Genomic DNA, 16669 nt, shown 5'->3' with positions numbered 1-16669 from the left:
TTCCTGTGCCGCTCAGGTACTCCCTTCTAACCCGCCCCTTGGGGACCCAGTGCTGAGATGGGACCCCATGGAGGAGGTGAGAAGTTGTCGGGAGTCCCCAAGCACTTGGTCCAGCACTGGCTGGGAAAAAGAATCTGAGAACACCCAGGCCCTTCTCCAGGAAGAGGCAGACTTGCAAATTATCGAGAATAGAGACTTAGACAGCCCCAGGAAGTCTGCTGACAAGTGATTGCCGGTTGTGTGAACTTAGCTGAAGGTGGCTAGACCCCTTTCCCCCAGGAACTCTAGGGGAAAGACAAGCAGCTGGACTTGCCTCAGGAGCCCCCAGAGTCCTGCAGGACAGGGACATGGTTGTGCCAAGGCCAGCTGGTTCTCCCAGGCAGGCTTGGTGCAGGCTGGGACGTCAGCAAGGCTGGGGTCTGCTCCTGACCCTCAGGAGGGCCACTCAGCGTGTCCATGATGTTGTGTCTGGGGACACAACCCTGGCTAACTTGTCCTTGTTGAACTTAGTGCTCGCAGGAAGATCTATCAGAAGAGTCATTCTTTCTTTCGTTTCATTCAAGAATCCTTTCTCTAAGGATTCTTCATCCAGTGAACAGGGTACCATTCTTCCCCGATGCCAGCCCCATTCCATACTCACTTTCCAGCTGTGATTAGAACATGGTTATGTATGTTTCTAGCAGTGCCTGTTTATTTACCATGAAATGACCATTTTAAAAGGACTGTGGTTGCTCTTGACATGATGTTGATTTTTGTAATAAACTTGTGGAACAGGCAGGACAAGGGTTCTTTGGTTGGCTTTTCCATCTTGGCATCAACTAGCCGTTGATGTCCGAACCCTTCTCTTCACCTCACTTCTTTCCTGGGTTGGGCCCTATTGCTATGGGGCTGGTTCCAGAGAGTGGAATGAGAGGAGTCATCCCCAGTGCCAGCCAGGGGCTGGCTGCATGTCTGTCGCTGCCATCTCTCTAAAGGATCCTGACGGTGTCATCAACTTGCTTTGTCTCCTTCCTATTCAGGGGCTCAGTTTCCTCATCTGTAAAATGAGACTGTTGCACTAGCTCACGCCCATGCACCTTCCTCCTGTGACCTTACAGGCATTTGTAAGCCTCCCCTGGGGGAGAGAAAAACTAAAGACCTCAGGTCCTCTCATCCCCGTTCTCAGGTCCAGTTTGATCTAGACCCTGTCTGGCCTCACTAGGCAACCTTAGTATAACCCTGTGGTTCATGGTACCTTCTGTAGGTGAGGTCCTTGTGCAGGCAAATGATGTGTCACCAAGCCCTAAATGAAACAAGCATTCTGTTGAGCCTCTCCTCTGTGCCAGGCAGAGGGTGGGTGTGCTGTCCATCTTGGAGGTAATGGGATCCACGTCATACTGAGGCTCAGCTGAGGTTGCTTATCCCAGAGAAGGGGAAAGCTGGTATGCAAACTCAGATGTAACTAAAGCTTGTTCTGGTTCCCGTTTATGGTGTCACTCTGTGTTGTTGGGCCACATCTGATCTTCTGTTTGAATCCCTTTGGAGGGACTGAGGTGTGTAGAGATGGGGGAGGTCTCAAATATTGAACCTGATTCTAGGCACCTTGGAAGATCCAGAAGTTTTGAGACTTGGCTCCTGTCTCTAGAACTCTCTATAGTCAAGGTGGAAGAGAGGTGCTCAGGCTGGTGGGAACAATATATATAAGGCAGAGTGTCCCTAAGGGCCACTGAAGGATTTCAGAGGAGGGAGGGGTCTGAAGAGATGGCACCCTTTAACTGGGGAACATGGTAGGGGTGGGCCAAGGGGGTAGTGTAAGCAGCTGCCGTGAGACAAGACTATGGACACTTACCTGCGACCTGGAGTAGAGGGGGCTGGGGTGCAACCTGATGGTGTAGGAAGCAGGAGGGTAGGTGGGGTGAGCTCTGGAACCTCCTGCCCTCCCAATGTGTAGCTGGCCATCCTGCTAAGCAAGCTTATGCTTCTCCCCTCAGCTCTGGTTTCCGTTTTCTTCTTGATCTGCCCCATTACTTCATCTGCCCTGTATCTAAGCAAGTGCCTAGGGAAGGGAGTGGGCCGCTGAGTGGAAATATGGCAGTGTTCTACCCACCAGTGGGGCCGGGTGGATTACTGGTGGCACAGACGGCAGAGTCAGGACTCCTAGGTCTGCTACTTGAACTAAGCTGCTTGCCATTTTAAGTTCCTGCCTGTACCAGGGAATAAGCAGGAGGGATATATCCTCTGCCAGGGTGGCCAGGATCAAGTAAGAAACAAGGAGAGTGAGTATTCAGGTCAGACTTCCTGTGACGAAGTGGGCAGGGACCTACCCCTAATGCATAACTGCCTTTGCCTCAGCTTGTTTCCTAAGAAGTGGCTGGAGGCAGGGTGGAAGCTATATTGTAGCCTTTTAGATGCTATAGCACATAAAAAGATGGAAACTAGCTGGGAATGAGGAAAGGATCCTCTGTACTCACACCTCACCCCCACTCCGAGCAGGAACCTGTGCTGAGAATCTGCTGTTTCAGGGTGCCTCTGAGGAGGGCTGGCCTGAAAGGAGCCGTTGGAGGGTGAGTTTAAATTAGCCTGGAGGGGAGTGGACTTGGCTCAATGAATAGAGCATCCGCCTACCACATGGGAGGTCCAGGGTTCAAACCCGCGGCCTCCTGACCCATGTGATGAGCTGGCCCACATGCAGTGCTGATGCACGCAAGGAGTGCCCTGCCATGCAGGGGTGTCCCCTGTGTAGGGGAGCCCCACGTGCAAGGAGTGCGCCCCTCAAGGAGAGCTGCCCCGCATGTAAGAAAGTGCAGCCTGCCCAGGAGTGGCGCCGCACACACGGAGAGCTGGCGCAGCAAATGACGCAACAAAAAGAGACACAGATTCCCAGGCCGCTGACAAGAATACAAGTGGACACAGAAGAACACACAGTGAATGGACACAGAATAGACAACTGGGGGGGGGGCGGTAAGGGGAGAGAAATAAATAATTTTTAAAAATCTAAAAAAATAAAATAGAATAAAATAACTTGGGGAGCAGCTGAGGCAGAAGTTTCTATGGGACCAGGTCTTTGTCTCCTTGTGGGCCCAAACCATGCCCCACCATCCTGGGAAGGAGAGAGAAAGAAAGCAGTGGTAGCCAATCTAGGTCCAGTAGTAACTGACCAAGAGAACTTGCCTCTAGGGTTGGGGTGGGTGCAGACCCGGAGCTGTGCGTGGATTTGGGTGCCCAGATCCTGGCACACAGGAGCAGGTCTCGAATTGCTGACCCAAATGCGTAGTAGGGAGACCTGGGATTGAGTACCAAGTCTGCTGCCTTTAAAGAAGGAGCTCTGTGACCTTGAGCAAGTCACTTTTTTTTTTTATTTATTTATTTCTCTCCCCCCGCCCCCAGTTGTCTGCTCTCTGTGTCCATTAGCTGTGTATTCTTCTGTGACCGCTTCTATCCTTAGAAGTGGAGAAGTGGCACCAGGAATCTGTGTTTCTTTTTTTTTGTTGCATCATCTTCTTGTGTCAGTTCTCCATGTGTGTGGCGCCATTCTTGGGCAGGCTGATTTTCTTCTGCGCTGGGCAGCTCTCCTTATGGGGCGCACTCTTTACGCGTGGGGCTGCCCTATGCGGGGACACCCCTGCTTGGCAGGGCACTCCTTGCACACATCAGCACTGCACATGGGCCAGCTCCACACGAGTCAAGGAGGCCCGGGGTTTGAACCGCGGACTTCCCATGTGGTAGGCGGACGCCCTATCCATTGGGCCAAGTCTGTTTCCCGAGCAAGTCACTTCTGTTTGGAGATTTATGTGTAGATTCTCAAAGGGCAGATGGACCTGCAAGGGTTCAGATCGTTGTGCTCTGGAGTCTAGGGTCTCTGTTTGCTGGATGCTCAGCTGTGCCATTTCCCCCAGATATTGCTGCGAACAGGGCTGGACTTGAGAACAAATACAGAAGCTACCAAGGGCTGTGACGTGTAGAGAACCTTCACTCCAGGCTGGGGAGCAGAGGCGGGTAGAAGGGGGCATGTCTGGCTAGGGAATGGCATTAGCAAAGGGGGAAGAGGTATCTTAAGTGGCAAGAGATTCCTGTATCTCTTATGCAAATGCTTCATGGCAAAAATTCATGGGAGGGAAACTTGTCCTTACCATTCTCTATTAGCCAAGGCCGGTAGGCATTGTGTGGGTGGGGGGTGTGACCCTGGGGCCAGCAGCGAGCATTGCTGGTTTCCTTTGACATTCCTGGCTCTGGTGAAGTGTGGGGGGGTAGAGTTGGGTATAACTGCCTGGCGCTGCCGCAGGTCCCCGATATAAGCCACTGTTTGTGAAAAGGCCGCTGCCTGGTTCAACAGGCCATCACTAGGGGAATTTCTTTGGCACCTTTGGAAAAGGTGGTGTGGCTGCTTTAGGGCATCTAAATGCTTTTGATCATGGCCACGTGGTGAGGCTGGGGTGAGTGAGGCATGTGAGCTTTTTCTTAAATCAACCGTGGTCAGTCGAGAAGACCTGTGCTTGGCTTATTCGTACTAAGTGCAGCCAAATGTGAGTCAAGTATGTGGGGAAGCTCTATTGCTTCCGATTTTCCATTATTCAGCACGCCTTCATGGTGACACAGTTTCGAGATGTGTTTTTAATGGTGTCAAACTATCTAAAGCCCCTACCACCACCACCACACTGTCCCCATCTCGACCACATGCAATTAGCAGCTGATCTGGGCTCCCTCCTTTAGCATCCTGTGCCAGCTGCATTTAAATGGCAGCAGCGAGTTAGGGCAGCATTTCTGCCAACCCTCTTGTAGGCCTCGCCCCTGGGTCAGGGGGGCAGGTTTGGCTGGAGTCACAGGGTGGACCCCTGGTGTCGTCTTGGCTTCACCACCGGCTTGTAACTGTTGAGGGCAAAGACCATACCTCAGGGCATCCTCTGCCTTGCTTGAAGCTGGCAAGAACCTACTTATTCTTCAAAACCCAGCATAATTATTCCATCTCTGAATCCTTAGCCGGTTCCTCTTTGTTTAGTGCCAGGACCATGCTAGGGGCTGGCATAGCTGCAAGAATACTGCACATTCCCTGCTCCTCAGGAGCCTCGGTCTAGGGTAGGGAAGCAGACGGAGATGGACGTGAAGGCGCCGGGCCCCTGTCAGAGCCTCTGCAGGGCCCGCTGGGGCCCAGGGCCTGGGGACTCAAGACTGGACAGAGCTCTCAGCCAGGGCTCCGTGGGTATCTTCTGAAAATATATATACATTTTTTCTGGTGCAGTTTTTGAGGGCTTGGTGGCATAATTTTTTTCAGATTCTCATAAGGGGGTGCAGGGTCCTTGTTCCCAAAAAGGCTCCTTGAGCTGCGCAGTTCACTTCAACGGGGGCTCTTCTTGCCTCTGCACAGCAGCGGCTGAGTCTATGCTCAGAGGCCTCAGCAGCTGTTTGTTGACTGTCACCTCCAAGGCAAACCTAGAGAAAGGAAGGCGTACGGGGAAACTGCGAGTGTTACTATATCTCAGCATCCAGAGGGGGCCCAGGTGATGCTGAATTCCTACCTAAGCTCCAGAAGGACCCCAGTTCCCTACCTGAAAGAAGGGCTGTCACCCCTTCCTGTCCAGCCCAGCCGTGACCACTGTGGCCTCTGTCCCCAGGTCCGGACGCTGTTCGTCAGCGGCCTCCCCGTGGACATTAAACCCAGGGAACTCTACCTGCTCTTCCGGCCATTCAAGGTGAGTCTGGACCCAGCTGTCCACAGGGCAGAGCCTAGAAAGGGGGAAAGCAACAGGAATGAATCTCTCGTCTTTCCTACTTCAGGAGATGTAGGAAAGCATATCCGGAAGTGGTTCTACTCATGCTTTACATGTTGCCTCTGTCAAGAAGCCTAAGCCTTTCTAAGCTCCTGTTTCCTCCTCTGTGAAGTGGAGACCCTAGCGAATGTTAATAGACTTTGCTGTATAAGGAATCTTTGAGTCACTCTGTCTAACCTTTCCAGTTTGCAGATGAGAAAACTTAAAAGGTAAGGCGGTAGAGTGAATGGGGATTTACATATGAAATGACAAACACAACTGCAGTTGCCAGACCATGTGATCTAGACCAGGAGGGCTGCAGGAGCTCACCAGTGGTGGAGGTGCGGGTGCTGACTGCGGGGAGAAGGGAGTGAGTGATCCAGGCGAGCCCCAGGGTAGGGGGCTGGTCTTGGGGGAGCTGGGGTAGCACAACAAAGGCTTCTGACCTTACCTTCCCCCTTAACAGCCACCTCTCTCCACAGGGGTATGAAGGATCCCTGATCAAGCTCACCTCCAGACAGGTAACTTCTCACTTAGGTTTTTCTGGAACTGAGGCCTATTGCTTGAGGCATCTGGCAGTGGGGTCCCACTCCCTGCTGGTCTCTGTTTCAGCTGGTAAAAGGGTGGCCTCCAAAGGTCCCCCCTCACCCCCGCCCCTCTTGGCTGGCCACCTGGGCCCCATCAGGTCTTTTTTTTTTTTTTTAAGATTTATTTATTTATTTATTATTTCTCTCCCTTTCCCCCCGCCTCTGCCAGCTGTCTGCTCTCTGCGTCCGCTTGTGTCAGCAGCACCCGGAATCTGTGTCTCATTTTTGTTGCATCATCTTGCTGCATCAGCTCTCTGTGTGTGTGGCGCCACTCCTGGGCAGGCTGCACTTTTTTCGTGCTGGGCGGCTCTCCTTATGGGGTGCACTCCTTGCGCGTGGGGCTCCCCTACCCAGGGGGTACCCCTGCGTGGCAGGGTACCCCTCGTGCGCATCAGCACTGCACGTAGGCCAGCTCCACATGGGTCAAGGATGCCCGGGGTTTGAACCGCGGACCTCCCATGTTGTAGGCGGACGCCCTAACCACTGGGCCAAGTCTGCTTCCCACCCCACTGGGTCTTGATCTTCCTCTGTTGAGAATCGGGGTTCCATAGCCTAGCCCCCATGTCTGACATTGGAGAAAGTAGCAGAGCTCTGGTTCTGAGGCAAGGTAACAGTGCCTAGTGCCTTCAGGGGCCATTTACAGTCTGGACTGATCATTGTCAAAACAAAGTTACAATGTTCACCCTGCTGCCCCTTCGTTGAACCTGGAGTTTTCCCATAAGCTGGGTACACTGATGTTCCCTTTCTTGGACTTTTTTTTTTTTATTGTGGTAAAATATACATAAATCATTTTTACCACTTTGAAGTGAAAATTATGACATTAAGTACACTGACAGTATTGCGTAACTTTGACCATTATCTATTTCCAAAACATTTTCATCATCCCAAAGAGAAACTCATACCCATTAAGTAATAATTCCCCACTCTCTCTTTTCCTCCAGCCCTGGTAATCATTATTCTGCTTTCTGTTTCAGAATTTGCATATTCTAAATATGACATATAAAAGAAATCATCTGATATTTGTCTTTGTGTCTGGTTTTATTTCACTTAACATGATGTCTTCAAGGTTTGTCTATGTTGTCACATGTATCAGAACTTCATTCCTTGTTATGGCTAAGTAGTATTGCATTGTATGTATATGCCAAATTCTTATCCATTCATTGGTGATGGACGCTTGGGTTGCTTCCATCTCTTGGCAATTGTGAATAGTGCTGCTATGGATACTGGTGTACAAATAACTGTTCCTGTTTTCCAGTTCTTTTGGCTATACATCTAGAAGTGGGATTGCTGGGTCAATTGGTAATTCTTATACTTAACATTCTGAGGAATCACACTGTTTTTTTTTTTTTAAGAATTTACTGGAAGGATAATGTTTAATGCAAAGAGTAAAATTCTGTTGGTATTTCCCACAGAGGTACCTGGGTGGGGGCTTTTCCCTTTTGGTACACTGGAACTTCTCCAGCTCAGCATACGGAGGAAATGGTCAAGAGTATTTCTTCTTCTTTTTCTTGTTCTTTATTCTCTTTTTCATGAGCCAGAAAAATACTGTTTCCAGGTATATGATCTACGACCTTTTTTTTATTTTTTATTTTTCTGAGTGGGGATAGATGTTGGGGAAGATGTAAGGGTGTTTTCTCTTTTTCCTACTAGCCTGTTGGTTTTGTGATCTTTGACAGCCGGGCAGGAGCAGAAGCAGCCAAGAATGCGCTGAACGTGAGTAGGCAGAGAACATGTCTTTCCTGACCCACAGACCTCTCGGGCAGTGGGTGCCCCTGTTCCTCTTTCATGAACCTTCCCAACTCCATGCCTAAGAGGGGGCCCACCACGTACCGTGCATTTCCCAGCCATCACGGGGGGAGCCAAGCGCCATCACTCACCAGGGCCCGGACAACATTTCCTCTGCCTCGGACCCCTCGTGGGGAAATCTTTCTGGCAAGCTCTCTCCTGGGGTCCTTCTTGCCCACTGCATTTGACAGTCCAGGTCCTGCAGAGTAAGTCTTTCTCTTCCTTTCTTTCCCTGTAGGGTATTCGTTTTGATCCTGAGAACCCACAGACTCTGAGGCTGGAATTTGCCAAAGCCAACACCAAGATGGCTAAGAGCAAGCTAATGGCAACACCTAATCCCACCAATGTTCACCCTGCGCTGGGAGCACACTTCATCGCACGGGACCCCTGTGAGTGGCACTCAGAGCTGCTTTCTGGGCCTGAGTTGGGGGGCCTGGGTGGAGTTGCATACAGAAGGCAGATGTTCAGATTCGTATTGCGGGAACCAGTCTTGCCTGCCTGCCCTGTATCCAAGAGGCGTCTTGATTCCACAGCCACCCATCCCTGAGCTGCCAGGCTTCCTTTCTCCCCAGCAGTCTCTCCTGGACCTAAGAGCTCCTGAGCTCTTGGGGTTGCCCAACTTCTTTGAAGCCTTAAGTCTCTCGCGGTTGAAATGGGCTGTTCTCCATGCCAGGCCCACTGAACCTGGCTTCTTGCCCTGGTCTTGTCTTCAGGGGGAGTCTGGCCTGAGGGGGGGGTGTATGGCTCAACCACAGCGCTGGGTCCCTTCTCTGCTTGGAAGGGAGACCAGGGTTCTCTTGATGGGGACTCTTATCTCCTATTGTAGATGACCTGATGGGGGCCGCCCTGATCCCCGCATCCCCAGAGACCTGGGCCTCCTACCCTCTGTACACCACAGAGCTGACCCCGGCCATCTCACATGCTGCGTTCACCTACCCAGCTGCCACTGCCGCCGCCGCCGCTGCCCTGCACGCTCAGGTAAGCGCCCCGAGGAGGAGTGTGGAGGCAAGGAAGGACGGCTGTAGGCTGGCCAGACTTGGTGCCTGCCTGGCCGTCGGGCCCCCTCTGCCCCCCATGCAGCCGCTGAACTGTTGTCTTACAGCCCAGCCCCCAGGGATCTCCACGCTCCTGCCCGTAGGCTTGGGATCTGATGGGGGCATGGGAGCAGCCAGGCTGGGTGGCCTTGTGCAGAATGAGGCAGGTGCTGTGAGGGCCAGGAGGCCTGGTTTCACCCCACTGAGCACCCACGGGCTGGGCGTCGTACAGAACGCCCAGCTGATTCGAACCTCAGCCTGCGTGTGGACTTGAGCCAGAGAGCCCACCTTGGCCTCTTCCTGTTTTCGTGAACTTAAGCCAACAGTCAAACGTTTCTGTGCCCATTTTCAGTCCTCTGAAAACTGAAAATAATAATACAGTCTATAGCGTTGGATTGTTGTGAGAGTTCAGTGTTAACACGGGTGGAGTGCTAGACCCTTCCCAGGCACGTCCTGAGTGCTCAGTAAGTGTTTGCTCTTGCTTGCCTGGACCCCCTGCGTTGTAAAACTGGCCTGGGGTGGCAAAGAGGGACTGGACACTGCAAGGGGAACTGGTGGAGGGGAGCCGAGGAGCAGTCGTGAGCCTGGCTTGGCCTCTGGTCAGCCAAGTGACTGTAAGAGTCGAGCCTTGGGAAGAGTGAAGAGCGACCCATCCCGGGTGTGCTGTGCTGTTAAGAGAAAGAATAAAGTTGGCTGGAGCCTGGCTGGGCCGGTAGGACTACAGGGGAAGAGGAGGAAAAGGATATGAGAAGCCAGGAAGGAAGAGTTCACAGGACACAGAAACTGAAAGAGGGAAGAGCTGGGAGGAGCTGGGTGTGGTGACTGAGATGCTAAGTACAGGCCCAGCTTCAGGCCCTTAGAAGGGTGTGGTGACACCAGGTCCATGCAGTGCCCAGGTAGGAAGTTTGGATCCAGGAGCTACCATGGCAACTGTTTGCCCAGCAGGGGCATTCTCGGCAACGTTTGCATTCCCTGGCAGAGCCACTCAGACTCCTGGAAAATCGATCGGAGGGTAGGAAGATATCCCCTGGAGGTCAATACTGCAGACCAGGTTCTATGGTGGCTGCCCTGGCATAGTGCCAGCGGCGGGCAGTTCTGCAGGACCCCAGCCGAGGAGCGCTGGACAGAAACCACAGGCTGCCTCCCGAGCGCTCCTGGCCTCTGACCCCAGCTTTGCCCGATTAGCTATGTGATCTCAGGTACGTGACTTCACCGCTGGCCTCCACGTCCTCGTCTGAAAACTGAGAGGGTTAGACCGGATCAGATGGGGAGGTTCTGTGCCTTCCGCTCTGAGATGCTAGGCTGTGACAGTGGTGCGGCCGAGGTTGGGAGCCGGTGACCTCGCCGATGTCAAGCGAGTCAGGCACAGGGCCGCTGCCCTCATCAAGGTGGCCCCCCGGCTGGCCGGGAGAGGCGTGCGCTGCACGTCCCTGGGCTCGAGCTGCGGGCTGCATGCCCTCCTCTTGTCTTTCCCAGCTTCTCCCCACCCCCCCACTTGGGCCCTGCGGCCGCCCAGCTCCAGTTGGCTGCCTCTGACCCAGTCCTGGCTCTGCCTTTCAACAGCTGTGTGATCTTGGGCAAGTTACCGTCTCTGAGTCTCAGTTCTTTGCAAAATGATGATAATATTAATAGTATCTACTTTGTAGGATGGTTAGCATAGAGGACATGCTCCAGAAGTACTGGTTATCATGATGATGATTATTAATAATAAAATTGTCTAGTTTTCCCTGAGGTCCCCTCTGAGACTGGAGGCCACTGCAAAGGGTAGTGGCATTTTTTTGGAGGTGGGCTGAGGAGATCAGCGTAGGTGGTCATTAGTTCTGTCTTGTGACACAAGCTCTCTGGACATCCGTTTACTCATCTGTAAAATGGGCTGTTAGGACCAAGTACAGAAACAGGCAGGAGGGCATTTTCCAAGTAGCAGCATTTTTCTTGTTTTGTTCGGAGCCCCCACCATGTCCTTGACAGTCCTGCCCCGAGGTGGAGCTGGAAGTGTCTGATCCAGGGGGGTAAAAACCGTCGCCTCCTTTCTCTACCCTAGCATCCACGTTGGCACGCCCTTTGCCCGGCCCAAGCGGGCACATCCCTGGCTGTGTGCCCACCAGGGCCAGGCCTGCAGGCAGGGGGGCATGGCGTCCTTTAGGCCACGCCGGCCTGGCAGGAGCCCCCTCTGCGGGCGTCTGAACGTCTCCGTGGAATCTGCCCCCTTAAGGGCAAGAGGCACCCGGCCGGTGTGGGCAGCAGGCGCACTAGGTCTGGCTCATGGAGAGCGTAGCCTAAAAGTAGGGATTCTCTGTAAACCTCTTGGCCCCAGGGTCCTCTCAGGTTGCCTTCCACTTTCCATGTTAACCTGAGGATGGGGGTACTTCACCCTGCCTCTTTCCCCCTCTTAACCCGGCGCGGCCTCTTACTGATGACCTTGAAGTTTATAAACTCCCCTGCTGCTCTTTTTTAATCTGTTTAATGGGGGTGATAATGGCATTGACTTCATAGGGTTTTTGTGATTAAATGATTAAAGAGTTAAGTGAACTTAGGTATGAAGAATACTTAGAACTGTGTCTGGTGTAGGGTATGTGCTTCATAAGCATTAATAGTTATTACTGTTATAGGTCTGCATTTATTGATAAACACAGGCAGAGTTTCTTTTTCCTGTTTCCCCAGAAAACCACTACTAATAGTTCTTAGATTTGGTGGGTATTTGGGTGCCAGTGTGTTAGTAAATCCATAGATGTGACTCTTTTACAAATATTACATATTCTTTTTTTTTTTAACTTAAATATTAGGACATTTTTCCACGTCAGTAGTGTAGATCTACACTTTGAATGGCTGGCTAGTATACCTCTGTATAAAAATGTCTGGCTCCCCGTAGATGGTAAGTTAGGTTGTTTACATACTCTTTTGCTACTGATAGACTATACTCCAACGAACGACCTTGTTCACATTTCACTGGGCACTCGTCCAACTTACTTTCCTTATGATAAATTCCTAGAACTGTTACAAGGTCAAAGTGTAGACTTGCCAGTCTGCCTTAAGTAAGACTAGGTGGTGTTCAGTTGACTTTCTAACAAGTGGCGCTCCCCTCACTCTTGCCTGTTCTGTTTCTTTTTCTCGTGGAGCCATTCCTTTGCCCGCTTCTGTTGGTGAATCCTCTCAGTCATTTCTAAGATTTGAGAAGAGAGCCCAGTTCATGTCCTTTTTTTTCCTTCGTCGCTGCCCCTCTTGGAGCCTGTGGGCCCAGCCTTGTGGGGTGACCTCTTGGGGAGTCCCCGTCGTACCCTGTGGACACCCAGCGGCTCAGAGGAGGCCGCCACTCCCTGGCATCGGGCTGGGTCCTGCCTGCCTTCTGACTGCGGCAGGAAGGGCCCGCTCACGGCCAGGACCCCAGCCCACGGCAGATTCCTGGGACTGGTGGAAGAGTGGCCCCTGTGCGGGCATCCTGTCGGCTTCGCTGGCACGGCTGTCCTGAGCCTGTACACGGACCTTTCCTCTACTTCCTCCCCGAGGAGCTGGCTCACTCCTCTCAGGCTGCAGGGAAAGTTGCTGCTTCTGTGGTGAGTGGCAGCATCCTGTGGAAAGAGCGGGCCTGACCAGGCCTGGGGGAGGCCGACAGCAGTGCCCCAGGGCCTCGGCGTCCCCGGTGGTGAGGAGGGTGAGTGGAGGCGTCCCGCGCCCCTCCCCTGCTGGTCCCTCCGCTCTGCCCTGCCCTGCAGGGCGCTGGCCAGTCACACTCCTTGCTGTGGAGCTCTTGTGCACGGCTCAAGTCCGGGTGAAGGGTGCGGTCAGGGCCAGCAGGGGATCCCCTGAGCTGGAACAAGCCCCCGGCTTCTCCGGTAGCGGCATTGCTGGCTTCCTGGTGTGTCCCCCTCTTGTGAAATGAGCACTAGTGTCCAGCCAGGCTTCCGGCTAAAAGGGCGCTCTGGGGTTGGTGACCATCCGTAGCTCTGCAGAGGGGAAGGGAAGCTTCCTCCCACTCAGCTGTCAGCCGGGAAGGGAAGGAACCGGTTCCAGATGTTCAGGAGGCAGGATAGAAAACGTGGCCTCTGAGGCTGGCCGGCTATGCCCGTGCGGCATGGGCCTCGCAGCCCCGCGTCGCTGTGCTTGATGCCGGCAGAACCTCCTCCTCGGAGCCCAGGGAGGACCCTGCTGTTGGCTGGTGGCTGAGCCCGGGCCTGGGCGTCCTCTGCCCAGCCTGCACTTCTTGCTCTCCTGCTGTGCCCACCCTTCCTTCCCTCAGGGGCCCTGGGCTCCCTCCTCCAGGTCCTCCCCCGCTCCCACTTGCTCAGGGTCCCGTAATACCTGCGCCCCCTCCAGCCAGGCAGCCTCGGGTCAGGCTGGGGCAAGCGCGCCCCTGCGTGTAACCAACCGGGGCAGGCCGCCTTCTCTGCACTCCGTGACTCGCCCCCGGGGAAGAGGGGTGCACATCGCGTCCTTGACCAGTCTCTGGCAATCCTGCCTTGGGGCTGGGTGGGAAGAAATAGCTGCTGCTCTGAGGGGGCCTTCTGGCAAATGCCAGCGTTTAGCGCCAGCCAGGCTCTGGTAGGGATGATCCCAGCCCAGGGCACTGGTAGGCGCCTGCAGCTTGTCGAGGAAGCGGGAGGGTGCAGAGGTCAAGAGGGACGAAGCGTCCGCTGAGTCTCGTGGCTTCCTGGGAGGACCATGCAAGGCTGGGGAGAGGGGGCCATTCCAGCTTTGGCTTTTTACTGATCTTTAAAATTTTATTGTGGTAACACGTACATAGCCTAACATGATCTACTTTAACCGTTTTAATTCATTAATTCATTTTTACTTCATTTTATTTATTCCCACCTTTGTTTGTGCTCGCTGTCTACCGTCAGTGCTCCGCGGCAGCGCGGGCCAGCTCGCCTTCACCAGGAGGCCCCGGGAATCGAACCTGGGCCTCTGATGGTAGATGGGAGCCCAGTCCCCTGAGCCACAGCTGCCTCCCTTAACCATTTTTACATCACCACAAATAGAAACTCTGTACCTACTAAAAATAACTGCCTGTTCTCTCTTTCCCCAGCCCTGGTAACCTCTTATCCTCTTTCTGTCTCTGAATTTGCCTATTCTAGATCTTTCTTCTAGGTGGAATCATGCAGTATTTGCCCTTTTGTGTTCGGCTTGTTTCACTCAGCACGATGGCTTCATGGGTCTTCCTGTTGTAGCATCTATCAGAACTTCATTCCTTTTTGCAGCTGAATTAACATCATTGTGTATGTTATCCACTCATCTGCTGATGGAACCACCGGTGCTGGTTGTTTGCTTTATTTATTTATTTTTATTTTGTTTTATCTTTAGGAGGTACTGGGGGTTGAGCCTGGGACCTCATACATGGGAAGCAGGCACTCAACCACTGAACTGCACGTGCTTGTTCCACTTTTTGCTTTTTTGGGGGAATGCAATCTATGTTTTGAGGTACCAGGGCCAGGGATTGAACCTGGAACCTCATATGTTGGAAGCCAGTGCTCAACCACTGAGCTATATTGGCTCCGTAATGAGCAGAGCAGTTGCTGGTTGTTGTTTTTATTTTTGTTTTTTTTTAAGGAGGTACAGGGGGTTGAACCCAGGACCCTTGTACGTGGGAAGCAGGCACTCTAACCACTGAGCTACATCTCCTCCTCTTCCAATTTGGCTTTTAATGTGTTTTTTACATCCCAGCTTACCTGTGCCATGTGACTCTCCTGTGACTTAACATCTCCATCCATAGCTGTGTGAGGACGCTGAGACCCAAAGAAGCCAGAGTCCATTCTCCTAATGTTAGGAATTCCACACTCTTCGAGCAAAGTGGGGAGAGGCAGATTCTGGGCACTGTGCTCCCGGCTGCCAGGGTGCAGCCTGGCACGTTGGAGTCAGGTTTAGCGACTTGTAAACCCCTTCCTGTTCCCTCACTTGGACCGCTACCCTGTGGAGTAGGCTAGTCCATTTTCAGGATGAAGAAACTAACGCTTCGAGGTGAGTAACTGCCTGACATCTGCCAGCTCGTCAGGGACAGAAGCTCGCCGGCGGGGACATTAGCGACCACACTCCCTGGGCTCCCCGTGGAGGGAAGGGGCTGCACCGCGAGCTCCTGACGCTGGCTTTTCTTGCAGGTGCGCTGGTACCCTTCCTCGGACACCTCCCAGCAAGGATGGAAATACCGGCAGTTCTGTTAGCTCTTCAGTAAGTGCCAGTCCCAGAGGCCCAGGACAAAAGGTCCTAGACCCTGGCTTCCCGTGGGGCCGTGGTCCCCCTGCCCGCTGTGTCCCCGGAGCCCGCCAGCGCTGGGCCTGCACCTGAGCTTGGTCACCAGGGCACCGGCTCTTTCCCCGTCTACCCCCTACTCTCTCACCCCTGCCATTGTCTGTGCCAGCTCCTCAGGGTTCCTAAGGAGCAAAGGAAGCCTGGGCTCGGCTCCCGCTCCACACCTCTCAGGGCCCCCTCTCCCCTCTCTCCAGGTCTCGTCACCACAGCCTGAAGCCCCTGCCCCCCTGGGGGGGCTCCCGGGAGTCAGTTCTGGGGATCTGGAGCCCCCACTGCCCCCCAGGTGGCCTATGGAGAGCTGCTGCTTCCCTCCAAAGACTGTGAATTTTAAGCCTGACTCAGTGGACTGCTTCCTGTTTCCTTTCTCTCCTTCCTCAGCCCTGCCCTGCCCCACAGCCATTCCCTAAGGCCTCATGGGAGGACCCCGGGGCCTTCTTGCTGGGGTGCCGAGACCCAGCACGGAGGCCTTCCGTCCAGACTTGCTCTGTAGCTCCACCTCAAGGAAATTAGGCATTTACTTTTGCATGTTTTCTGGCATGAATTAAGACGCAAACTTAAATATATGTGAGCGTACAGTTTGTTCTCACATTGGTGTCACTATAGCAACAGGTCCTGGCCACAAACGGTTCGTCATTCCTGGTCCCTCGCCCCCCCCCCCCCCAGCCCCAGCGAGGACGCCGCAGCTGCTCTGTCCCTGTGGCCCCGTACCCCCAGCCCCCACTTTCAGGCTGGACAACAACAACAAATGTAGCGTATTATCTTTTCCATTTCAAATCAGGGTCCTCCTGCTTCCTTCTCCTCGGACGGGCCAACAACTCTAAGGAAAGTAATTCCCTCTCTGCCTGCTCTGCTTACCTCTCACAGCACGCCCCCCCCATTGGTCCTCATTCTTCCCAAACTTCCAAAACCAACCAAAAACTGAAAGTATTTTTGTACCCTGTGTAACAAAATATTTATGCATCATAAAGGATTTTTCATGTGTGTGTGCAATTAATTATTAAAGAGACCTTGTTTGCTGTCAGATAAGTTTAATGTTTAGTTTGAGGCATGAAGAAGAAAAGAGTTTCTGTTCTTCAGCAGTGAGCCTTTTTGTCAGGCATTAGTTGAAGGAAAATGAAATGAAGGAAAAACTGTACAATTTAATTTTGTTTTGTGAGCGTTATCAGTGCTTTACCTTTAGCTGCAGCTGTGACTGTTGCTGCTTTGGGACTGGGGAGACTGGGTGGCCGCTGTAAATGCTGGTCCTGTGAGAATGTGAAACTGGATAATATATGAAATGCAAAATAAAAAAAAGTCATCCAAA

The 16669-nt window shown here is 52.9% G+C and overlaps 1 protein-coding gene across 2 annotated transcripts in view; it reads left to right on the top strand.

The window, feature by feature from the left end:
• Positions 1–16669, top strand: part of RBPMS2 (RNA binding protein, mRNA processing factor 2) — a 26284-nt gene extending 9615 nt beyond the window's left edge. The window contains exons 2-8 of one of the 2 annotated variants that reach the window (XM_058294337.2): positions 5589–5666; positions 6206–6244; positions 7961–8023; positions 8334–8484; positions 8922–9073; positions 15216–15285; positions 16145–16669. In XM_058294337.2, coding sequence (XP_058150320.1) covers positions 5589–5666; positions 6206–6244; positions 7961–8023; positions 8334–8484; positions 8922–9073; positions 15216–15278 — 546 coding nt within the window. In that variant the 3' untranslated portion in view covers positions 15279–15285; positions 16145–16669. Of the gene's footprint in view, positions 1–5588; positions 5667–6205; positions 6245–7960; positions 8024–8333; positions 8485–8921; positions 9074–15215; positions 15286–15560 lie in introns of both variants that reach the window. The other variant, XM_058294336.2, reaches the window with a different exon arrangement.

This window comes from Dasypus novemcinctus, chromosome 3 (genome assembly GCF_030445035.2).
Source record: "Dasypus novemcinctus isolate mDasNov1 chromosome 3, mDasNov1.1.hap2, whole genome shotgun sequence".
In the NCBI taxonomy this organism is placed as follows: domain Eukaryota; kingdom Metazoa; phylum Chordata; class Mammalia; order Cingulata; family Dasypodidae; genus Dasypus; species Dasypus novemcinctus.
Note: the sequence above shows the minus strand (reverse complement) of the source record. Positions and strands in the feature narration are given on the sequence as shown.